This window comes from Pinus tabuliformis, chromosome 9, assembly GCF_031772625.1.
Source record: "Pinus tabuliformis cultivar Carrire ecotype Pingquan chromosome 9, CPIR1, whole genome shotgun sequence".
Classification (NCBI taxonomy): domain Eukaryota; kingdom Viridiplantae; phylum Streptophyta; class Pinopsida; order Pinales; family Pinaceae; genus Pinus; species Pinus tabuliformis.
Genome location: NC_142307.1, coordinates 1,236,778,338 through 1,236,804,168, shown reverse-complemented (window position 1 = coordinate 1,236,804,168; position 25,831 = coordinate 1,236,778,338). Strand labels below are relative to the sequence as shown.

Here is a 25,831-nt window from a genome sequence, read left to right as displayed (position 1 = left end):
TGTAGGCTTACAGGCACCAGACTGAGAGACATTTTGAGGAGGGGGACTTGGTGTATCTTCGTCTATAGCCATATAGACAGTATACCTTGAAGCAAAAAGGGGTCGAGAAGCTACAACCGCGTTTCTATGGGCTGTACAGGGTGGTCAGACGAGTTGGAGAGGTGGTCTATGAGTTGGAGCCTTCTCAGGGGAGCAAGATTCACAACATCTTCCATGTCTCATGCCTCAAAAAGGTGTTGGGGTAACAGGTGACAACAACTATAGAGTTACCCCCACAGGATGATGAGGGACATTTGGTTTTGGAATCAGAGGCCATTTTGGAGACTCGGGAGAGGAAGTTAAGGAGCAGGACCATTAGGGAGTTTTTGGTGTGATGGATGAACTTGCTAGATGAAGATGCCACATGGGAGGGTGAACACATTTTGGAGCATCCAACGCTGAGGTTGCTTGAGGGCAAGCAACATTTGGGAGGGGAGGATTGTAATGACCATTCCTAAAAATATTTGTAACAGGTTTGGTCTCCAACAATTTTGAATAATTTTTGGTAAAGGTGGAGGCCATACATTTTTGACTTACGAACTTAGGAGAAAAGGGGGGCTGAATTACATCACTAGTGGAAGGTGGGGGCCACCCACGTGGGGGAAAAAGGCACTTGGACTCTTGGGCAATTCGAATTGCCTTGGAGGGGAAATCGAATGGCTGGAGAGAGGGTCCCACATGGGGAAGGAAGGCCCACGAAGTTATGAGGAGGAACTTCCAAACCCAAGGCATCATTTGTCTATCAAACTCAATTGTGTTGCTCGAGCTGCTTAGCCGAGTTACCAATTGTTTAGCATCGAGTTTTCCAGGCAGGAGACTCAACCTTTCTTTGGGGGATCTCAAGTGCCACCCTAGGAAGGCAATTTGTACTACCTTGGGGTAGAGCCAGAGGAGTTTACAGTCGTATCACTCAGCCTTCGATTCAACTAGTGCGTATTTCTGGAACTCACGGGAGGGGAACACGCAGAGGCTACTTGGGGGTTCGCCTGGGCAACATTTGCTAGGAAAGTTTGGGAGTTGGAGTTTCAGCAGAGGATTAGCCTTTGGGGGGAGAGTTTTGGACCAGGAGATTGCTGCATTTGGGCAGCTCGATTTATAGTCACTGAAGCTTGCGTAGAGAGCCATCACTGGACACACGTGGGAGTTGGGGGAAGGGGCTATAGAGATGGAGTTAGTAGGGAGAAGTGGGGTAAGCCTTAGAGGGGAGTATCTCAGCAATTGGGGGTGATTTGGAGAGCCTTTCCAGCCAGTTACAAGCAGGCTGTACTTCACAGCGTGAGGAGGACGTGGTGCTTGGGGGTCAAATTCTGGGGGTCTAAAGTTGCAGCGATTTTCGAGCACGGGAGGTGGAGTTTCCAGCTCATCCTTTTCAACAGGGAACATAGTTTATGGGCAGTGCAGATCATCCTTGGATCAGCAGTTGTGCAACACTTGGGCTGTTGTTTACTCACTTGGTTTTTTTCACGCTTGTCCACTGAGACAAGCCCAGGTGCACCATTCCATCACTATTGTATTTGCTTCGAAAAGAATTAATAATATGGCTCAAATGATTCTTTTTTGCAATGTTTTTATGGGTGTCTGCTGATTATTTCTCATTTCTGGGTGTTGGTTTGTTTACCTGCTTTGTATATCACTGTTTATCCTAGTTAGGAACATTACACTCTTTGGCAACTACATCTCTCCTCTATGGTTGTAAGGTGCATATTCTATCTAAAGAAAACAAGTCAAAACCACTTTGAGAGGATTCTCATCGCCATGTTATCAAAGCACACCCATACAAAGATAACAGTGCTACACCTTATCATCTTAGCTTAGTTTAGTGCTTGTCATCTTTTCACCTCTATGATTTCCCATGTTTTTCTAACCATGTTACATAGGGTCCAATGCATGGATAACTTTCAATCGGGGACAACAAATATCTATATCTAGCTCTCCAATCCTCTTGCAACATTTTGGTGAAAGAGTTGAGATCAATTGGTATGCCAAAGCTTCTTCTCTTTGTAATATCCCCAATTTTGTAAGCATGGGAATTCTGCCCAATTTTGGTAATATTAATTAAAAGGGCAGCTAGTATTTTGGAGAAAGGTGGCAAGTATTTTTTTTTTTTTTTATTGCAGATTGGTGGCAAATTATTATTTTATTAAAATAGTGGAAAAAGTAACTAAGTGGAAAATGGCCCCCACCAATAAAATAATATTAAAGAGTCTAGAAGGATGCAAAGAAAATATTATTGGAGGAGGGACTCATTTTGTGGATCATCTTTTGACTATTACACTTCATATTTCATCTTTTCTTGGAGTTGTTTAGCACTAGGACTAGAATGTTTTTAGCACCAGGAATTCCATGCGGAATTCCACCCTCATTTCAGAGAACTTAGAGTCTCCCTAGTGAGGCAATTTTTAGAGCTCCCATTGGACATAATTGCATGGGTTTACTCAGTAGTGCATTTTTCTTGGATGCAGAGATATTTTGTGGGGCACATTATGGGAGCAAGCATGGGTTAGAGGCTCCGAGATTTTGTAGGGAATTTTCGTATTGTTAGACTGGAGTTTGGACAGTGATTTGCCGAGCTGGATTGGAGGCTATTGTGAAAATTTCTGAATCTACACATCATAAATCCTATTGCAATCACTGGTTTATCATCTCCTACTTGTTCTCTTCAATCAACAAGTTATTTAAATGTTTAAACAACGATGAAAACACTATTGCAGCCTACACATACATACAATTATGAACTAAAATAAATTGAGACAACTCACAAAGGACACCGTTATTTTTGGACAATCGTCCCCGGAAAAACCCAATGCGGGAAAACTGGTGCAACATATAGAGGGTTTGTATTAAGCAGATTTCTGAATACTACTACGGTGCCAAATCTGGCTCACCTAACAGAGAATAAACCTGGTAAAAGTACCTTTATCCGGAGATAGATATTTTGGCAGTTCCAACACTTCGATGATTAAACCCCATAGATGACAATGTTGTTCCTAGTGCTGGGCAGCGATGGCTGCTCCAAGCTCTGCGCTGGAACTGCGTGACCTCCTCTAGGAGTTGCGTCACCCTCCCAATGAGCCTCCCTTGCCTAGAAGTCGATATGATGAACTGCTGCTCTCTCTGCCCCACAAAAAACCCAGCGCTGCCTCTAAGGGACTGCGTCAACCCCTCTAGCTTTTGCATCACCCTCTTTGGAGCTGCACTGTCTCTCCTGTTGCTGCTCTGCCTCTCTGCTATGTATTCTCGGCCTTGGACTGAAGTCCCTCTGCCGAACTACCCCTCTCTCTGCAACTCAGATCACTTAGCTTGACTTTCTCAACAAACCACGCCCCAAAAAAAATCAAACTCTTTGATCTATTGGTATATCCCCAATTGACCCTCAAGCCTCCTCTGATACTTTCCTGTTGATGAATCAACGACCGTGATCTAATCTCTAATTAATGACTAAGATTAAAACAACTTGATCCTCGTCACTTAGAACCTTCTTACCCATATTTTTATTAATACACATTAATATTTTTATTTTCTTAAGTTTAGACTTAGGAACTCATTAAAAATATTAATTATTTTAATAACTCCTCATCTAGGTGGAATTTCTCCAAACGATTTTTGGGTTCTAGAGATCTCATGTGTTCTAGCCCCTCCACAAAATTTCAGAGCTAGAGCATATCCGATGCTACCCAAAATCAACACTCCCTCTTAGCGAAAAATGTGCTCTAACAATACTTCTCAACAAAAGTACTACACTGATCCACTACATCAGTCGTCTCTGCTGCTAATGCTTGGCCTGCTGCCCTTCATCCACTGCACCGCTGCTTCCTGTACTGCTGCGCATGACTCTGCCACTGCCACTCCTGCATCTGTACTACAACTCCCTCTCAAAACGCTGCATCATGCTGCCCATAGCACTGCCACTACTAACTGCTGCACTGCAACTCAGTTGCTGAGAAGTAAGCAACTGAAAACTCACCCAAACACTGACATCCTAGTCAGTATGGATGCCTCGTGATCCTGAAGCTACCTCTGCTGCTAATCTGTGCTGACCCTCTGCTGCCATTGCACTGTTGCAAACTGCTCTGTGCCTCTCGCACTGCTACAACATCAACTGTGCTGCCTCAAACTTTGGCAATCTAGCTCGGCCACTGTCGCTCCATCACACCTCGCACCAACCAACACCCGTCATTTTGCTATTGTCGTTAAGGGCTCTTGTAGCCGTATGTGATCCAAGAGTTTAGGCACCTCAAGGATCCTGCCCCACCATGTAGTCCTCTTGACTACAACTCCATGTCCCCCCACCTCTTCTCTAGAGGCACATGAGCACTCACGACACAATCGTCATCCTCGCCTTCCTTGTCCGTCTTCGCTAGAGCAGCCTTTGGTTCAAAAGCTCCCCCCTTGCCCTTCTTCCGAGGGCACTGAGTGGCATAATGTCCCAATTCCCCATAGTTGAAGCATCTGACCTTAGTGATGTCCTTCTTCTTTCACTTTTGCTGTGCTTGCTGTCCCGATGATGCGAGAGCTGCATCCTCCTCCTCCTCCTTCTTGACCTGGACTCCCTTACTGCTACTCTCAGTCTTGGTCATCCTCCTGAGCTCTTCTTGTCAAAGAGTTGCCCACATCTCCTCCCAACTGGGGAGAGTCACTCTACCTAAGATACTTTGGACAAAATTCTCCCCGTCCTTAGTGCCTGCATTTAGGGCAGTCCTGACCATGAACTCAAGATCTGGTGTAGACCCCATAGAAGTCAACTGGTCGTGAATCCCTTGCAACTTGAGAAGGAAGGGATCGATCTCCTCTCCTTTCTGCATCTGGTACTATCTCAACTGATTTTCTAATAGCATCTTTCGTTGGACGAAAGATCCTTGATACAAGGTGGTCAATGCCTCCTACATCTCCCTTGTTGTGTTCTTCTCAGAAATGTGTGGTATTACATGATCTTTGACCTCGTCTAGGATCATGCACTTGGTTAGCCCGGGCCTCCTCATATTTCTTCAAGGGATTAGCGTCGACTGACTCAGCAACTACCTTCAAGGCATAGTCCTTGATGTGATGTTTGTTTAGGATTGCCAGGATCCTGGCCTCCTAGATGACTAAATTGGTTGCTCCATCCAATCTGTCCTGATCCCTCAACCCATTCATTGCCATCTCTGCTCAAAAATAGGATTGGTTCTCTTCTGCCTCTCCTGCTATCAATCTAGAAAGACTTGGATCTGGATTTCTTTGGCGCAAGAAACCCTCTAAGGAACAAGCTCCTCTAGACCCCCTCTGAGTCCTGATTTCTTTCACAAAAATCCTCCTGCCAACTGTCAAATCACTTCCTCGCCAATCCTCCTTTGCTACTGCAACCCAGATCTAGATTTCTTTGGCTAGAAATCTATCAAGGCAGTGACTCTCTCTACCTCGGCGCTGTCTCCACATACACTATTCTACACCAATAGAAACAATGTCCCACCAGCTCCTCAAATCGAATCTGCGCTTCTCCCTCAGCCCCGACAACTCACTGATTCAAACCTCTCAAGCTCTACGCTGGCCCAGAGAGCTGACGCAGTTACTGCGTGGGCTCCTCTTTGGCTCTGCATCACCCTTTGTAGGCTCGAAATGTTGATGCAGGCACAGCGTGAGCCTCTACGTCACTCCTACAACTACTCCCCTGCTTCTGAAACAACACTGCCACTCATGACAATTGCGTCTCTGCAGAAAATTCTTAGGATTTCTCCGCTGGTGTCTTCAGTTTCCTATGATTTGCAATGCTCTAATACCATGTGAAAATTTCTGAATCTACACATCAGAAATCCTACTGCAATCACTGGTTTATCATCTTCTACTTGTTCTTTACAATCAACAAGTTATTTAAATGTTTAAACAACGATGAAAACACTATTGCAACCTACACATACATACAGATCATGAACTGAAATAAACTGAGACAATCACACAAGGGACACCGTTATTTTTGGACAATCGTCCTCGGAAAAACCCAATGCGGGAAAACCAGTGCAACATATAGAGGGTTTGTATTATTAAGCCGATTTCTGAATACAACTAGGGTGCCAAATCCGGATCACCCAACAGAGAATAAACCTGGCAGAAGTACCGCTATCCGGAGACAGATATTTTGGCAGTTCCAGCAACTGGATGATTAAACCCCATAGATGACAATGTTGTTCCCAGTGCTGGCCAGCGATGGCTGCTCCAAGCTTTGTGTTGGACTGTGTCACCTCCTCTAGGAGCTGCGTCACCCTCCTAGTGAGCCTCCCTTGCTCAGAAGTCGATATGCTGAACTGCTGCTCTCTCTGCCCCAAAGAAAACCCGAACGCTGCCTCTAAGGGACTGCGTCAACCCCTCTAGCTTTTGCATCACCCTCTCTGGAGTTGCGTTGTCTCTCTTGCCGCTGTCTGCCTCTCTGCTATGTATTCTCAGCTTTGGACTGAAGTCCCTCTGCCGAACTTCCCCTCTCTCTCTGCAACTCAGATCACTTAGCTCGACTTTCTCAGCAAACCACACCCCAGAAAAAATCAAACTCTTTGATCTCTTGATGTATCTCCAACTGACCCTCAAGCCTCCTCTTATACTTTTCCTGTTGATGAATCAATGACCGTGATCTAATCTCTAATCAACGGCTAAGATTAAAGCAGCTTGATCCTCGTCACTTAGAACCTTCTCACCCATATTTTTATTAATACACATTAATATTTTTAGTTTCCTAAGTTTAGAATTACGAACTCATTAAAAATATTAATTATTTTAATAACTCCTCATCTGGGTGGAATTTGTCCAAACGATTTCTGGGTTCTGGAGATCTCATGTGTTCTAGCCCCTCCACAAAATTTCGGAGCTAGAGCACATCTGATGCTACCCAAAATCAACAGCTATTACGTGGGTCAAATTTTCTATCTTTTGGCAAGGGCACAAAAGCTATTGACCAAGTGTTGCACAGGGATTTAGAGAAGTGGAGTCGAGAGAGATAAGGGTTGGTGATAGGAGGTATTTCTCAGTGGAGAATTTAGCCAGAGTTGGGAGGAATTTCCTGTGATTGATTTGGGCATAATTCAGTAGTATCAAAATTGTGGGGTGTTTTTTTGACCAGATTGGGTAATTCACGCTTGTTGGGGGACACTGGGGATTGGTGGACTTAGCCAAAACCCTTTTTGGGTTTTTATGGGTTTATTGAGAGGAGTCTCCAATTAATTTTATAGAATTTTCCAGGCGATATTCGGCCTCGAAATTCTCATTCATATAGCAGGGCGTATTGCCGCTTAACTGGTAAATTTGCATCACTTTGCGGGTTTAGTTTTGGCTTAGAGTTGGGCCAAACCCTTTCAAGGTATTTTTGGGTATGAGGAATGCAGCCCGTGGCTGCAATTTCAGGGTGATCCAAGCATTTTTCAGAGCAGAATATTTAGTCTTATTCTAGCAGCAACATCAATAATTTCCTGGGTAGTGCGCAGTACTAGTTTGGGCCAGTATTTTCTCTAGATCAGAGTTGTCTCACCTGGGTTTTGCATAACTTGCAGTAACAAGCCCAAGTTCCATTTTCCTTACTCATTGTACTCATCATTCTCGAGATTAATAAAGTGGCTTAGTTGTTCTGCTTTATTTTCCTGGTGTTTTGATATGCATGTGAAGTCCCTGTTTATGGTTGTTCCTTGTACTTGTTTCTATTATTTGTTGTATTTTCCTATTAGGAATATTACACTCTTCACCAATTGATGAATTTGGATATTGAAAGATCCCCTCCTCTAGAGGTCTCCGTTGATGTTGCTTATCTCACTAAGAGAGAGAATAATAGAGACATTAGAATAGAGGTCCACAAAGCCTACTCAAAACCCACATGTATCAAGCCAAAAGAGTCCCTAAGTGCAAAGCTTTAACATTTCGACCACTCGAGCATGCAGATTATAGATGGACTTTCTTGCAGTTTAGGATATCTTGAATTGCACTTACCTTGTGGCTTACATGTTCCTCTAGCTCAACTTGGTGTTTTACCCCATTAACTACATCTGGAGATAAACTATTATCTTCCAAAGGAGTATCGCACTTATAAACTTCACATGTGGGAACGCTGGTTGAAGGATGATAGGAGATTTCTTGGGTAACATAATTTCTGGCATAAAACATTTACCTTGGAACCCTTCTTTAGATTGTTTCCCATCTTCACTCTTCGAGGTTTTCTAGTGCTTCATTGTATCTTTTATTAAGCCTCTTTTCATCCCAATCTACACTCGTATTTTTATGTTTGTGTAATTTTGTAGTTTTTATGGAGATTCTTTTAGCACTTCCATTGATCACTTTTGTCTTTGTATGTCCTGCAGTCCCATTGGCTGATTTTGACCACTAGTGGGAATTAATATCTAGATTAAATTAAAATTCAAAACTAAAATAGCTTGAACTAATCATGTGATCATAATTTATTATGACTGCAACAATCATGCTAATTTTACTCCTAAATATTGACTATGAAGAACAATATTATGGAGCACCAAACAAAGAAGTCTGATTTTTCTTTCTTGTATCAAACTGTTATTTTTACAATCATTGATGTCTGGGTCAACGTTAATTATTTTTCTTATATTAATTGGATATACCAAACCTATCTTCACTGGATGTAGGTTTGTGAGGGGAGAAACCATGAAGTTCGCCATCTGATAAAGAATGCTGGACTGAAAGTATGGTTACCTTCCCTTTATGTCGGAAAACACTTTATATTGCAATGTTAACTAGATTTATTTAGGTAGCAGGTATATGCAATCTTTCTTATTTCTCGATTGGTGTCATCATTCATGTACTGATAGTATATTGCAGCTGGCACTCATTTTCTCTGATAAGGGTCACAAAACAATCTTTGTAGAAATTCATTGTTGTCTTTGTATCAAACATGGGGCATAGCTAAAATTATAGCAAGCTGCATGTTAAACATTTATGAGAGGAGAGAGGTGACAGAGAAAACATGATGGTTCTTCAATGAACTTTTATTAAACATGACATTCATGCATAGTGGTGACAACAATTTGTTCAACCGTTTGTTGCTGACTTAGGGTAGTGTGATAACACAATATTATTACATTATAACTCCTACATATCTCCAAAACACCCGAGACTTGTCCTTAAATATCATTAATCCTAACCACCTCTCCAAATGGCTATTTGATTGGCCATTACATGAAGGAAATTTCGCAATTATGAAAACTTGATACGGATACGGATACGGGAACAGATACGGATATGGGGTTTGAAACGAATATGGCAAATTTTCAAAAAATCTAGATACGATATGGCATGAAACGGCACACACACACACATATATATAACAAAATAAGAATTTCATATTACCATTCATCTTTTAGAATCTAGATTATATCTACAAATACATAATCAATGATCATCTATCATCATCATCATTAATGATTATTATAACATTCATGATTCAACATATCATCAAGTTTCTGTTTCAAATTTCAATCATCAATATGACAAGTTACAACGTACAAATACAACATCATCACCAAAATTAATAATGCACACTACATAGTACAAAGTACAAAATGAACTATGACCGACAGTCTACTATCATTATTCATAATTCATATGGTTGTTCAAAAGTTTAAAAGTTAAAACACCATCATAAATTACATTTACATATCATCAAATATGTCTTCAAGTTCATTCTTGTCACTAAGAAATTCCACATCCTCTCCAGAAGTGGTAACATTGCTTCCATGTCCACTTGAAGATCCACCTATTGGTGACTCTGCATCAAACAAAGTCATATGAGACCTGACATTCAACGTCATATCCAAGTCAGACAACTCTGGTTCCACATCCCATAATTTGGCGGCCCAAAATTTGTATTCGTCTCGCTTGTGTGATAGAAGACAAAGGTTTGAATGAACATACACTAGTTCCTCAACCTTTTTGAAGCCCAATCTGTTTCACTTCACCGAATGGATGAAGCCATATATACTCCAATTCCTTTTTGTTGAAGAGGAACTAGCAACCTGTGACAAGATCCTGATGGCCAATTTTTGGATATGTGGAAGTTCTCCACCATAGTAGTTCCACCATTCAATTGGACTCATTGCCCTCTTGTCCCGCATACAATCAATATTAGAACCCCAACCCTCTGATCCCACAAAATGAGCAAACTATGAACGAATCTGAAGCCCAATTTCAAGATCTACAAAAAGCTTTCTAAAAGCCTTTTTAAATCCTTGTGAGACTTCTAGGTCTTTTCTTGGTGCAGTTCTTTCTGGATCACTTAGCAACTCTGCAGCATAATATTTTGGATTCACTGCATAGGCCAAAAGGTGCAATGGTGTGGTCATCTTGTTCCACCTTTTGGTCAATATATCTTTTACTTCTCTGTAAAAGAATTCATTTTGGTCATTCTCCTTAGCATTTATAACCACCCTTATCTTCTCTATCATGGAATCAATGCCCTCATACACCTCTTCCAAATTAGGCATAGGCCAAAAGGTGCAATGGAGTGGTCATCTTGTTCCACCTTTTGGTCAATATATCTTTTACTTCTCTGTAAAAGAATTCATTTGGGTCATTCTCCTTAGCATTTATAACCACCCTTATCTTCTCTATCATGGAATCAATGCCCTCATACACCTCTCCCAAATTAGGCATATCTGTGTCAAACATACAGAGCAAATCCACAATTGGCTTAGTAAATTCTAAGAGGTACTCCACCTTATCCCACCATTCATCATCAACAACCAACTTTTTTACTGCTTGTGCTCTATCAAATTGGGATTGCCTCCATTTATTCCAAAGAGAGCTGCATACCATTGATTGTAATGCATATTTCACCTGCATAAGTCTTGTTAAGACTATGATGTGAGAAGAAAATTGAGTCTCGGCAACCTTCAGGTGCCAAATTTCAATGTTTCAATAAATTAAAAATCATAATTTAATTGAAGACTGTTATGATTCACGAATCATGACATTTGAGAATCCAATTTACGTATTTGAATTTAGAGTCATAGAAATTAGAATTTATGAAATAAACTTTAAAGTTAGCTACCTTAAGGAGCTCCACCTTCGCAAATTCCCTGTAGATGCCTTGGGACAAGTGGTGGTTTGTGATGAATGCTTGAATTTCTTTTGCCTCTTTAAAATAGCATGAATCCACTCAATTTGCTTCCTCATCTTACTCAACATGAGGTTCAATGAATGTACAACACAAGGGGTCCAAAATATGTGCTGATATTTGCCTTCAATAACTAGACCTGCTGCTCTACACACCATTGCATTGTCAGTTATTACTAGGACAACATTTTCTGGCCCCACCAATTCAATTGCTTCAATCAAGATGTCAACAATGAATTGAGAATCTTTCATCTGCCCCTCACAATCCATTGCCTCAAAAACATTGCCTCCTTTGGGCTTTGAGCAATCACATTAATCAAAGGCCTATTCCTTTGATCTGTCCATCCATCAGAAATGATGGACACCCCTGAAAGGCGCCATGAATTACGAATGGGGCTTAATTTAGCCTCCAAATCTAACTTTTCAGCACTCAACATTGTGGTGCGGACCTTTTCATATCCAGGGCTCTTAAACCCTTTTGGGGCTTCATTCATTGCTTTTATCATCTTTGCCCAGTAAGGAGATCGCACAAGGTTAAAAGGAAGGCTATTTGCATAAATACATTGGCCTATAGCTGCATTTGCCATCTCTCGAGCATCATTATTAAAACTCCTTTCGAGTGGTCCCAAATTAGACCGCTTTGAACCAACAATTCCATGAGAATGAAGTGGAGGCTTTGATGAAGATACTCCCAACCTTGTTGGGTGTTTTAATTGAGAGGTAGGATTTGCCTCATTTTCTTTAGCATCCGCCTCGTCTTGTTCTTTTTGATATTTTGCAAGTTTTGCCTTGCTTAAACCATTTCCATCTGCCCCATTCTCTTTAGGTGGGCCACTGCATATTTGAACCCCATTGCCTTTTAACCCAAGTAAATGTGCTTTGACCCGTGTGTATGATCCCTTATACTCCTTTTTACACTCACTGCAAACCCATACCAATGATCCCCCTCCTTGGATCTTTCCAACAATAGTTACATATTTCCAAAGTGGTGACTTTGGATCAACTTTAAGGGCAGATTCATTTTCATGTTCCACTTTCTCTGCCTCACGAATGGCTGAACTTGAAGTCGCCATGAATGATGAGGATGATGTAAATGAAACTGCAAAATAAAATTGACAAATTGACAAATATGTACATTTTCTCTTTGTAATATGAAACATATTTTTTAAAAGAAATAAAAATAAAAAATAGTAAAAGATTCTTGGGCAGTTTGGCCAAAACCAACCAAATTGGAATATAATTTCAGCTGATGCATATTCGTGTTGGCAAAACACAATTTATAATTTTATTGTTACAGGGTTTGTAATAATGCCCGTCCTTGTTTTCCATGAATGATAACAGAAGCAACGATCACGTTCTGCGTTGTATCGATGTTCACATATTGATTGTTGAACTAGTCACAATATGAATAGCAAAGGATTGCACGCTCATGTTGTGTTGGGAAAGGAAAAGGATCCTACACTGTGGATTGGATGAAAAATTTTATGTGGACATAAATTGGTTGCCTCTTGTTATAAAATGACATATAGCATCTTGCCTTCAACAATGGACAATCATTTGTGTTTTTGTTTTTGTTTCTATTTTTCTGAAAAATGTAGTGATCGACTAAATTGCCCGTTGTTGTTATTGCCACGGTGGTTGTGGTTCTCTTTGTTGGCACCGCGTCTGCTACTTCGAGGAACATTAATATTTATGGGGTGGGGAAACATAAGGTGAAAAATAGAAAAAGATTCTTGGGCAAAAATAAAATTTGCAGCTTCAGCAAACACAAGAATAAGATGGGTAAAAGAAACTTCAGCTAAAATGAATGGTAAACAACTCAAGATAGATATATGAAGCCTTATAGATATACAAGGATACCATTGGTTAGAACTTAGAGTCGTAGATCAGAACGTCTTCATAATTTCAACAATAAATAATTTCAGTAATATATGTGCAATGCCTTTTTGCATAGCATGTACTCGTTCAATGGGAGGGGGGAAGTTCTTCCTATGTACCAAATAGTCGGCGACAGTTTGAATTGAAGAGCAACGACAATCTGAACTAAAGTCGGCGACAACAACTAAACTCAGAAATGTGGCTCTCGGGCGGCAGCAGCAGTCGGGCGGAAGTCTCAGCTCTCGGGTGGCAGCAACAGTCGGGCAGAAGTCGCAGCTCTCGGGTGGCAGCATTCGGGCTCTCGGGCACCAAGAGGCAAGTAGTCTCGACTCTTGGGTGACAACAATCAGCTCTCGGGTGGCAGCAATCGGCTCTCGCGTGGAAGTCAGAGGGTAAACTAAAAATGAAAATTGTAAATGTATAACATATCAAAAGAAAATCCCGCGCCCGACCCTTGCATCCTCCCGTTTCCGGTAGCCACTGAAAATACCTGAAACGTATTAAAAAACCCTAGATCCATTTCCAACTAACAAATACGTATGCTAAATTTCCTGGATCCGTTTCAAAAACGGAAAAACCTCTCGGAAACGGCGTGCAATTTTCCTCTGGCGTTTCAGAATTTTTGAAATGGCACGGATACGTTTCAAGGTCGTTTTGTACGCGTTCCAGGATCTGAAACACCGAATGACAGATCCAGGTGGCCAGACAGCGCTTCCAGTAACTTAGGAATTAAGATTTTACTAGCAGAGTTATGAAAGTTATGGAAAAAAATGCTTTTGAACTAAGGACAATCTACTGTGTGAGCGAAGGGGCAATGTATTCAATTTATTAGGAATGAGATAACTCATTAATTGTAAAATTAAGTGAAATATATTTTTTTTGAAGAAAAAACTATAATTTTTATTAAGGAAATAAAAATTGGTAGGTGGTTTCATCATGGGTTGGGCAACTAAATTGGGGCCCATGTCCACCAGAGGATCATATTGACACCCTTGAGTGAAGCGTTGAGAGTCATGGGTCTCCCATCATGTGCAAAGCATTATTTCACACCATGGGTACGTTCAACACCTTTCACAGTCTACTCATTGCACCATTTTATTCATGAGATGATGCACTTGGACCAGTGTGCCCCAACCGGCTTAGCAGTGATCACGTGGCCTGGCAGTTGATCGAAGGCCTAGAGGAGGTTTGTCTCATCCCTTGAGACATGGGAGGGCAAGCACCATCGTCATAATTCTTAGTATTGGAGCATCTACAAGCTATTCTATAATCAGGAGACCCATGAGACTAGTTTCTGTGCCCCAAACTCATTTTGGGGCCCCACATGATGACTTGCATGGAGAATTAGGGGCCATCCCCTAGTTCATGATTTATGGAGCCCTCTCACACATTTTGGCACCAAGAGGACTCAACGTGGCCCTCCAATAGCCCTACATCAGCATGATGTCATCAATTCGGCTAGCATTTGGATGGTTATTTCATAATTTGTAAAAGCTACTTGGTCGGCTTGTGACCAAGGCATGTATCTTGCCCATTTTTATAATGTTTGGGGGCTTATAGGCTAAATTCGACCTAGTAGGACTCATATAAATAGAACTCAACTTCATTTGTATTGGATCATCATCACACTTGGGAATTTCGACCTTCTTGGCAAATTCACACTTTTTCTTTGGTTGGCTATTGGATGATCTTGGATGCATTTTGATATTTGGAGCTGAAATTCGATCTTCTTTGGAGCTATCTCTTGATTTGTGGATGGATATATCATATTTTCATCTTGTGAGTGCCTTTTATTGAAGTTTTGCTCTTGAAAAAATGTCTAATGTATGGAATTGTTGTAACTAGATCAATGTTATCTTGTGCCCTAATTGTTGAAGACTAATTTTGGAAGCTATTTGGTTGGCAATTGCATATGTTATTCATATCATGACACGTGATGAATGTTCCTTTTGGATGAAACATAGTGTTCTCCATAAAACTCCACAAATTTTGAGTGGGTAATTGTTTGGGGTTTGTAGCTAGGGCATCAACTCTTGGCCTCCTCAAGGATGATTTCGACAAATCTAGAGCATCTTGGACTCCATAGCCCAAAGGATAATGCATTGGTCCAAGCCATTTGGTGATTAAACCTTTTCTTCTCCGTAATTGCTCCTTCTAGTATTTTGGTCCCCTCTTCATGGACGGCTAAGCTAGCACATAGAGAGAATTGCATTAGAGGACGGATTGGTGAATTTCAGGAGCACAGACATCAAGCTTAGGGACTTGTCTACAAGACCTCAAAGTTTGGTGGACATCCCTTGAGTTTTCATCCATAAAAACTCTTGCCGTAGGTGTGCCCTAGAGGGGAAACCCTAGCTTGCATTCCTTTGACTTGGGGACTTCTTTAAGGGTTGTATGAGCTTAGTACTCACTGGAGTAAATCTTAGGAAGCCCTTTCTTCCCCTTGCTTTGATCTCAGGAGAAATTCTAAGCACGATAAATCACGAAACCTAGGTCTTGTGCAAGATTTTCTAGTTCTCTTGGAGGGAGAAAAAGGCCTTTTAGAAGTGTCAAAACATCATATAGAGCTTCCCTTGAGAGAATTTTCCATATCACCTAGCTCCATAAACCCTAGAATATCAATCAAAGGTGATTATCTATCTACTGGGACTCCTCCCATCAGTGAAAGCCCATATAGAGCAGGGGACATTGGTTTAGGTGACGGTGGGCCATTGTCCCATTGCTGTCACTTAGTCTACTTAGTCTAGCTCTTTGACGCATAGGCTTTCCCTCCTTAAGGCCTGCTAGATTGTGTGGAAACAAACCCCACTCAATTAATTAAGGAGAAAAAATACCCTCAAGGAAATCTATAAATACAAGAGGGTTAGATTCACTTGGAGCATCATTGGATTGGGTTATTTGTCTCTGTTTTCTTTGAGTCTGAGGCTCTCAGGGTTTAAAGATCCCATTTCTCCTTAGACTAGTTTGGGTGGAGGTGATCCCACCCTACCTAGTCACTTTTGTTTTTATCTTTTTTCTATATTGTTCTGGAAACATTGAAAATTTATCTATAGGATAGTAATAGTGTTGGGAATACTGAGGCAAGATATCCGATTTTTCTTCTGAGGCTATCTATATCTGTTTCGAGGCAGGAGATTGAACTATCCTAAGGCAAAGGTGACAATTTCTGAAGTAAACAAGCAACTTGAGATTAAGGTAAATCTGTGGAAGAATAGAAAGAGTTTTCTGAGCCTAGATGAGGGCTTCCTGAGCATTAATTCAAGCAGAACGAATCCTTCCTGAGGCCAACGAAGAGATAAATCAAAGCCCGTGATAGATCAATGTTGTCTGGAGCATTACAGTGGCACTATGGCTAAATCGGAGGAGTTTCTAGGCAAATTCAGAGGTAAGGTTAAGATAGATTTGGGAGCAGAACTTAATCTGACCAGTCATTGTCATCCCTGAACAACTTGGATCCCAGCCATTTGGCCCTCCCTATAACAGAGTTAGGGCTTCACCCTAAACCCATCTGGATATCTCTTATACAAGGAATTATAAATTGTGGATTAAGATAATACAATGCAAGTCATTTGAACACTTCATCATTAGTCAAATTCTGATTGTAATTTGCTTAAGTATTAGAATTATTGTTGGACATAATCATGTGCCTGGGATTTATTGTTGACTGTTGGATAGTATTATTTACTGTGAATTAAGGATTATAATTTATGTTATGGTTGGAAGCACTGTTTATTGCATTATTGAGGAATTTTGTTTGAAGACACCCTAGTACCTGAGAAACCCTAAGTGCAAAAAATTGCCCTATCATATTACATCTCCCCCACTCAAGTTTATCACAACTTTCCACAAGGGTGTTGGAAAATGTAACTATGTTCGGCCTTCAAAAATGTACTTGAGTCATCATGTAATGTACTTGTCAAAAGAATAAAGAAAATAATAATAATAATTATTATTATTGTGACTTATTAAAGCATGGGTTTAATGCTTGGGTCACCACGTTTTAGGTCAAAGTCCCCAATGAGGACTTCTAGGATTTATTCTGAGTCTATAGAATTATTGTACATTTAAAGAGACCCTTCTTGGGCTTTTGAATCATGTAAAATGGTTTAGTATTGAGTCAAATATGAATTATGGAACCTCCACACCATGTCGGCCTAAGGGAAGATCAAGTCAGCCTAAGACCCTATTCGACCCCACAAGAAGCCTATAAAAGGAAGGACATCGAATTCATTTGGAGCATCACTTCTCATCAAGTTTGAATTCTCTCTACTGGGCAAAAGTGTGAAAATCTTGTTGCTGGGCAGAAGTGCGAAGTGGGTAGTTGGGAAAGTCTGTTGCCGGGAAGTCGAAGTGAATGCGAGTTTGGGTGATTCTAAGGAGTCAAGGAAAATCGAAATTTTGGTGGTGGTCTCTCTTTGTTTCGTGTTCTGGATTGGGAGATCGAAGTCTTCCAAGTTGGACTACTGCCGGAAGCTGTTAGCTGCTGCAAGTTGCTACATAGTCGAAGTTGCTGGGAAGAGGTCAATCTTCTGGAGGCTGACTTGGTGTGGAGGGAAGTTCTAGTCTTGGTCTAGGGTGAAGAGTCTCAAAGGATACTATTGAAAGGAAGAATTACTTTGAGTGAGTTTTCCCCTCGAGGGGGGTTTTGCCCTGGCATGTGCCTACATCTTGTGTTCATTGTTTTATGTGCTGCTGTTTTTGGTAATTTCTTGATGACCTAAAAAAAGAAGATATAAAGAATCGTAATAATAAGAAACATCACAAGTAATTATCAAGATCAAGAAAATCTTTACTGCTTTTCTGATTTTCCAACATGGTATTAGAACTTTGGTGAAGAAAGAAGAAAAAAGGAAGATCCATTCATAGGCACTATCTCAGGGAAAGAGTATTATATTCAAGGAAGATGTCTAACTCAATCAAGGGTGAGAACAAACTTGAAGGAGCATCCAACTTTAGACCTTGGAAGAAGAGGATTGACCTAATCCTTGAGAAGAACAAGGTACTGGATTTAGTAAGCGGAAATGTAAAGAAGCCTACAAAAGAAGCCAGTGATGTCGACAAAGCGAAATTTAGGAATTTAGAATTGGTGGCTATGACTCTGATGGTAGAAGGGATGAAAGACAATCTTGTCCCGTTCATTGCTAACATCGATCATGCTCAAGAGATGTATAAAGTATTGTTGACGCTGTTCACTATTAAGAACATTGGTCAAGTAGCAAGTTTGAAGAATGAGTTGAGGAATACAAAAATGACTAAAGAAGATACTGTGGCAACCTTCTTTGTGAAGATAGCTAGACTTAGGGATGATATTTTGGCCATCAATGAGATTGTTCCGGACAAAGAATTGGTGATCACTGCTATATTAGGATTGCCACCCTCTTGGGGTGCATTTGCTTCAGGTCTCAATAGTTGGAAGGTAGCTCCCACCTTTGAAGAATTATGGACCGCATGTAGTCAAGAAGAATTAAGGATCTCAATGGTTGCCAATCCTGAAGGAGTATCAAATGCTTATGTTGCTCATCATAAAGGAAAGAGATCGAAGGGACCAAGGAAGAAAGTTGACATGTCTAAGATAGAGTGCTATCAATGTCATAAGAAAGGTCACTACAAGAGTGATTGTCCCAATTGAATTTTTTGTTGAGATTGATGATTGAAAGGAAATTTAGGTCATTGATTGTTTGATGGTTGATTGAAAAATATAGGGGTTAGAACTAACCCCAGTGGAAGCTGGTGATTGTGATTGACTTTGATTGTTTTGTTTGTATGAAATCTAGGATTTGTATGAATCCATGGTGAGAAGTCTAACATATGTATTTTGAAAGGTTGTTAGATACCTTATAGAGCTATATTATTTCTAGGGTTTGCTATATGGTGTAGTAAGGTATGTCATACCTTTGGAAGACATATTGAAACCCTAGATGGAATGAATGTTGTTATAAAGTAGTCTAGGGTGTATAAAGTCCCTAGCAAGATGTTGACGAGTATATATCTCTTGTTTGTAAGTTTGGGTATCTGATATGAATAAAGTTGAAATGCTTCCGTGTTTTTGATATGGCTAACATCATGCTTCTATAGATTTGGTTGTACTTGCTATTGAAGGTGTGCAGGTACACGATCTTCAACTTAGTGAAGATGCTTGTTGATAAGATAAGCATGATGAGGTTGATGATAACTCCGATGAAATGGTTGGAAGCCATGAAAGATTCTCTGATGTCGAAAAGAAGAAGCTGATCTTCCAAAGGAAGCATAAATATAAGAGATCTCTCTAAGATTAAGAGGGAGTTCGGATAAAGAGGTGCTTCCTGGTTGAAAGGGAGGGCATAGCTTGGTATTAATTGAAGAATAAATTTCGAAGCATATGTTGCTGCATGAGAAGTAGGAAGGAAAGCATATGATCGAGGAATCTTCTGTCAAAGATTCGGTTGATAGTCCTACTATGGAAAGTTGAGAAGCAACATCTGTTGTCTGTAAGACCCCGGAGGTTTGTATTTGATTATGTACATGTGAAAGTATATTATTGATTGGGGTTGTGTTTGCACAGGTGAATCTCTCGAAGGATCTGATAGCATGTTGGTTACCAATCAGTTTGATTGGGAGAGATTTGTTATTCTTGATCTGGAGGATCAAGGGGTGTTGAGGCTTTGTGAGTGAAGCATTTCCTGGGCAAACATTTGGCTGGCACCTAGCGCTGATGTCTGGGTCCCGTGTTGATTTGGGGTAGCATTGGATGTGCTCTAGCCATGAAAATTGGTGGAGAGGCTAAAGCACATGAGATCTCCAAGACCTAGAAATGGTTTGGGCAGATTTTACCCAGTTTGGGAGATATTAAAATAATTAATATTTTTAATGGAGTTCCTAAGTCTAAACTTAGGAAAAATAAAATATTAATGGGTATTAATATAAAACAGGGTTAGTGATCCGAATTGGATCCTTAAACTCTCTTAAAGCTACCCAAACTCTATAAAAAAAACTCATACCGAAGTTTAAAGTCTTGTGGATGTCGAAGCCTATCAGAAATAACCTCTGAACAACGACAATTTGCAGCCAACACGGAGCAACGAGGACCTTCGGTCAAAGCACGATGACCGTTGGCCCATGAGGGATTGTGCATGGCGCAAAAATGGCAGTTGGGAAGCTTAGATCAGAAAACGGAGGCTGTTTTGCACTAATTGCGCATTGCTGGGCAAAACCCCTCAAGAAGGAAAAGCCCCGAGCACTCGGTCACAAGGGGAACTGGAAAACTGTGGGAAAAGCGTTGAAACTAACAAGCGGGTCCCGCGCTCCAAAACCGGCGGAATATCGGAGGCGTTTCAGGCGGTAAGCGGGTTTGTCAGAGGACCAAGCGATGCCATACGTTGAATGACGCGTGTCCGGCGGATGAGAGAGAAAACCGCTCTCATCGCAGGCTAACGATCGAGCAAGTCAACCGCGCGATAAGAGCGATGACCGTAGGATCTGGAGGCCCCAGATCTAACGGCAGAGATTACACCTGATGGGAGACCGGATTTGGAGGGAGAAATAAGCTATGACGCATAAAGATTTGAAGTCCGACGTGGATGATGAGTTGGCAGAGATTTGTGTTTCGCGGGCATTCTTGGAGTAAACGGAAATAACGGCCATTTCAAACGATCAAGTGTTTCCGGTGAACCTGACACTTATCCGTTACGGAATAGGTGGCCACTTCCCTGTGAGGTGTGATGTAGTGACTGTAACAGTCGAAAGAAGGGAGTCAAACGGACAGAGGCAGGGAACGAGAGAGTTGAAAGCAGAAACAAACAACCAGGAAGAAAATGGCTTAAAGCCACAGATTGACAGAAGAAGAGATAGAGAAAAGACAAAAGAAGAGAGGAGAGCGAACAACGAGAAAAAGCTGAACGCGTAGAGAGTCTTTGGAGTCACTTGGAGGTCGAGTGAAAAGCCAAAGAGCTCAATTGACAGCAACATATTGTTGTTGAAGTTGCTTGGAGGTCGAGCGACTTACAGAGGCATGCAAAGGCTGAGAGAAAGAGCTTAGAGAAGCCAAAGCAGAGAGCCGCGAGCCACAGCCAGAGCGAAGAGCTAGAGCGAGGGCCAGAAGCGAGAGCTGAGAGCCAGAGCCAAAGAGCCAGAGCAAGAGCCAGAGCCAGAGCCAAGAGCCAGAGCTGGAAAGCCGAAGAGCTCCAAGAGCCAAGGGATAAGATGGTGTTCTGAGCCTAATGTTCCTGTGTAAAACATTGGAGTTGAGTGTGGAACTTGTAAAAGAACTTTTGCCATAATCCCAGAGAGCCTAATCGAGTTGATTAGAGCTCAAGGAGACGTAGCCCAAGATATCAGGGTGAACTCCATATTATATTGTTGTCTTATGTGTTTGTTTTTACTGCTGCTTTAACTACTATTATATGCATTTATATATCAGTTTAAGTACCTTCCATATCAGCACAAACAACAAATTTTAAAGTAAATAATCAGCTGAAAACAAATACAAGCATACACCCATATTTTCAAGCATTTCTTATTTCCGCATTGGTTGATCAAATAGACTTGGGAAAATTTAAAGCTTTGGAAGTGGGAGAGGTTCTTGTAAGTTAGACAAGAATCCTGAGAGCCCCATTTTCAGATCAGGTGGTATTAGAGCTTAAGATTGATTAACCCCACCTTCAAAGAAGGTTGTATCAGAATGCTTGATTGACAGGGCAAAGATTGCTTGTTTGAAAGGTGTTTGGACAATCAAGGATTGATTGCCTCATCGATTGTATGCTTGGTTTGCAGACTGACTATTGTTTGAGTTTGCAGAGGTGAAGGGAAAGCTATTGATAGCTCAGTCCAGGAAGGACAAGAAGGAAGAAGGGCTGAAGGCATTCTTCTTATCCCCAAAAGACCTCAAAGCAACCCTTGAAGCACAAGAGGTTTGTTGCAAAAGGTTGCTTGAGTAAGCTCTTTATTAATCTTGTTTGAAGTTCTTTTGTTCATTGGCATAATGACAAATTCTACAAGTGAGTCCTCAAATTCTTCTTTCTTCACAAGAGTCTTTGATGAAGATATGAAGCAAGAATTGTCCACCATGATGGATATGGTGAGAGAAATGTATGAGGATGGTAGGAAGAGCAACCTACTTAGAGAGCAGTTGAATTCTGTGGAGGAAGAGAAGCGGTTGCTTTCTGACAAATTGCAGGAAATGGAGAGGCGACTTCATATTGCAAATATGAACCTGAAAAGGATGCATGAGTTGGAATCACAACTCTTTGTTGCAAAAGAAGCCTTGGCCAAGTATCAGCTTGAAGAAGAGGTAAACCATTCCTGTTTGTCTTCAAATTCTTCTAAGAATGCTTATATTGGTTCTTTTGGAAAACATACCGGAGGCATAGGTTCCAAGCTAAAGTCCAAGATGGGCTATGAAGGAAAAGGATTGGGCAAACATGCACAAGGTATTGTTGAGCCAATAATGGTTGAAGAAAGGCCTACGTATTTGGGTCTTGGCTATGAACAGTCTTATGGAGAGAGTTCCAAAGCTGCCATGAAGTCTATTGAAACAGTTCCCAAAAGGAGTTTCATTGCAGGTCCTCTACCTCAGAAGTGTGAGGATTTTATTAAGGAGGAATGCAATAGCTCAAAACATCATTTGCATGATGCAGGTGTTCAGAAGCACATACTTGAACCAGAGGGTTGTGGAAACTCTGACAGCCTTGAAGAAAGTGATAGTGTTCCAAAGGGAGCTACTTCTTCATTTGTCTCACCTCCTCATGAAGGCAATAAAGGTGAAAGAGGCAGGTATAAATCTAGTTCTAAACACATTCCTTTTGATTTTGTAAAGCATGGAAAAAGAATTGCATGTTCCTTTTGTGGTTTGGATAACCATTATGTTTCTAGATGTTGGAAGAGGATGGCCACATACAGGAAACTTTTGAAGGAAAAGAAGCAAGCAACCAAAGGTCCACAGGACAAGGCAAATCATGTTGTCAAAAGGATGCACATGTGTTGCACTTACTGCCATAAGCAAGGGCATCTTACTGAAGGGTGTTGGACTTTGAACCCAGCACTGCTTCCACCAAAGCTGAAGGAGAAGGTGGAAAAAGAAAATGGCAGGGATGGAAATAAAGATTCCATGATTGATGTGTTTCAGGATGATTCACATATTGATACTGATGTGCAAACCAAGGAGGGACCTTTGAAACTGATTGGTAAGAAATGGTTAGAATTCTTATCCAATTAAGACTGCATATCCTTTGATGCATCTGTTTGCATTTCTTTGTGGAATAAATGCAAGTTGCAGGATCTTACCAAAATGGTAAATAGAAAGAAGTTGAGTAGGAAACTCACTTTATGGCTGCAACAGTGTGTTCATTTCAGCTTCGAAAGTACAATATACTTCAATGAAAGTTGAAAGATGGAATGCATGCATGAGCATGAGATGCATGTAACGTTGGCTTGGGAGAAGTTAACTTAGTCTCCAAAATGGAGATAATGATGAAGTGTTTCATCTTTTGGAAAAGAGTCCTAAAGGTCTTTTTCTACATGCTTGACCTGAAGGGTCATTTGTTTTAAAGGCATGTTTTATTGGCTTGTTATCTAGTCAATCACCTGCGTGCAGATATAAGACAAGGAAGGGTTCACGAGATGTGAAATATGTTTCTTTGTTGAAGTAGGAGTTAGTCCCTCCAGTTGTTGTCTATATACCTGTTGTTGTTAACAGTTGTTGTTGGCAGCTTTTCAAACAGGTACAAATGAAAGTTTTGTGGAGCAGATGTACTTCACATTCGTTTGAGCCACCTTGGATCAAGGATCAAGGCAAAGAAGTTCAAACTACCTTCTATAAACTTCACAACAAAAGTTTTGCATGAAGTCAAGGAGGAAAACAGTTCTTCCCAAGATGACCAACCCATCCAAGAAAGGAAGTGGTTAGAGATTGTGGTTCAGAGGCACTATGCAAAGGCAAGTGTAGGGAGGCTGAAAGAAGAGGGTGTTGTTACTCTCATTACTGCTCAGATCAGTATATCAGTCTTTTGGTGGACCAAAAGTTTTTTTAGTGGGAAGGCGTGATCCGAATTGGATCCTTAAACTCTCTTAAAGCTACCCAAACTCTATAAAAAAGAACTCATACCAAAGTTTAAAGTCTTGTGGATGTCGAAGCCTATCTGAAATAACCTCTGAACAACGACAATTTGCAGCCATCATGGAGCAACGAGGACCTTCGGTCAAAGCACGATGACCGTTGGCCCATGAGGGACTGTGCATGGCGCAAAAATGGCAGTCAGGAAGCTCAGATCAGAAAACGGAGGCTGTTTCGCGCTAATCGCGCATTGCTGGGCAAAACCCCTCAAGAAGGAAAAGCCTTGAGCGCTCGGTCACAAGGGGAACTGGAAAACTGTGGGAAAAGTCTTGAAAATTGACAGGCGGGTCCCACGCTCCAAAAACGACGGAATATCGGAGGCGTTTCGGGTGGTAAGCGGGTTTGTCTGGCGGATGAGAGAGAAAACCGCTCTCATCGCAGGCTAACGATCGAGCAAGTCAACCGCGTGATAAGAGCGATGACCGTAGGATCTGGAGGCCCCAGATCTAATGGCAGAGATTACACCCGATGGGAGACTGGATTTGGAGGGAGAAATAAGCTACGGCGCATAAAGATTTGAAGTCCGACGTGGACGATGAGTTGGCAAAGATTCGTGTTTCGCGGGCATTCTTGGAGTAAACGGAAATAACAGCCATTTCAAACAATTGAGTGTTTCTGGTGAACCTGACACTTATCCGTTACGGAATAGGTGGCCACTTCCCTGTGAGGTGTGATGTAGTGGCTGTAACAACCGAAAGAAGGGAGTCAAACGGACAGAGGCAGGGAACGAGAGAGCTGAAAGCAGAAATGAACAACTAGGAAGAAGATGGCTTAAAGCCACAGATTGACAGAAGAAGAGATAGAGAAAAGACAGAAGAAGAAAGGAGAGCGAATAGCGAGAAAAAGCTGAATGCGCAGAGAGTTTTTGGAGTCACTCGGAGGTCGAGTGAAAAGCCAGATACCTCAATTGACAGCAGCATATTGTTGTTGAAGTTGCTTGGAGGTCGAGCGACTCACAGAGGCATGCAAAGGCCGAGAGAAAGAGCTTAGAGAAGCCAGAGAAGAGAGCCGCGAGCCACAGCCAGAGCCAAGAGCTAGAGCGAGCGCCAGAAGCGAGAGCTGAGAGCCAGAGCCAAAGAGTCAGAGCTAGAGTCAGAGCCAAGAGCCAGAGCAAGAGCAAGAGCTGGAAAGCCGAAGAGCTCCAAGAGCCAAGGGATAATATGGTGTTCTGAGCCCAATGTTCCTGTGTAAAACATTGGAGTTGAGTGTGGAACTTGTAAAAGAACTTTTGCCATAATCCCAGAGAGCCTAATCGAGTTGATTAGAGCTCAAGGAGACGTAACCCAAGATATCAGGGTGAACTCCATATTATATTGTTGTCTTATGTGTTTGTTTTTACTGCTTTTTTAACTACTGTTATATGCATTTATATATCAGTTTAAGTACCTTTCCATATCAACACAAACAACAGATTTTAAAGTAAATAATCAGCGGAAAGCAAATACAAGCATACACCCATATTTTCAAGCATTTCTTATTTCCGCATTGGTTGATCAAATAGACTTAGGAAAATTTAAAGCTTTGGAAGTGGGAGAGGTTCTTGTAAGTTAGACAAGAATCCTGAGAGCCCCACTTTCAGATCAGTTAGAAGGTTCCAAAAGACATGGATCAAACCAAATCTAATCTTAGTCGTTGATTAGAGGTGTAATCTCGACCATTGAAGGACCAACATGAAAAGTATAAGAGGAGGCTTGACGGTCAGTTGGAGAACACACCAGAGATCAATCATTCGATTTTCTA

General features: G+C 41.3%; 1 protein-coding gene across 2 annotated transcripts in view; it reads left to right on the top strand.

Annotated features, from left to right (window-relative positions):
• The window catches only part of SVR1 (pseudouridine synthase family protein), a 246,940-nt gene that overhangs the window by 181,937 nt on the left and 39,172 nt on the right, over positions 1 to 25,831 (top strand). Inside the window, exon 8 of one of the 2 annotated variants that reach the window (XM_089440616.1) lies at positions 8,643 to 8,699. The exons of the other annotated variant lie outside the window; for it this stretch is intronic. Coding sequence (XP_089296742.1) covers positions 8,643 to 8,699 — 57 coding nt within the window. The remainder of the gene's footprint in view (positions 1 to 8,642; positions 8,700 to 25,831) is intronic. 2 annotated transcript variants of the gene reach the window in all.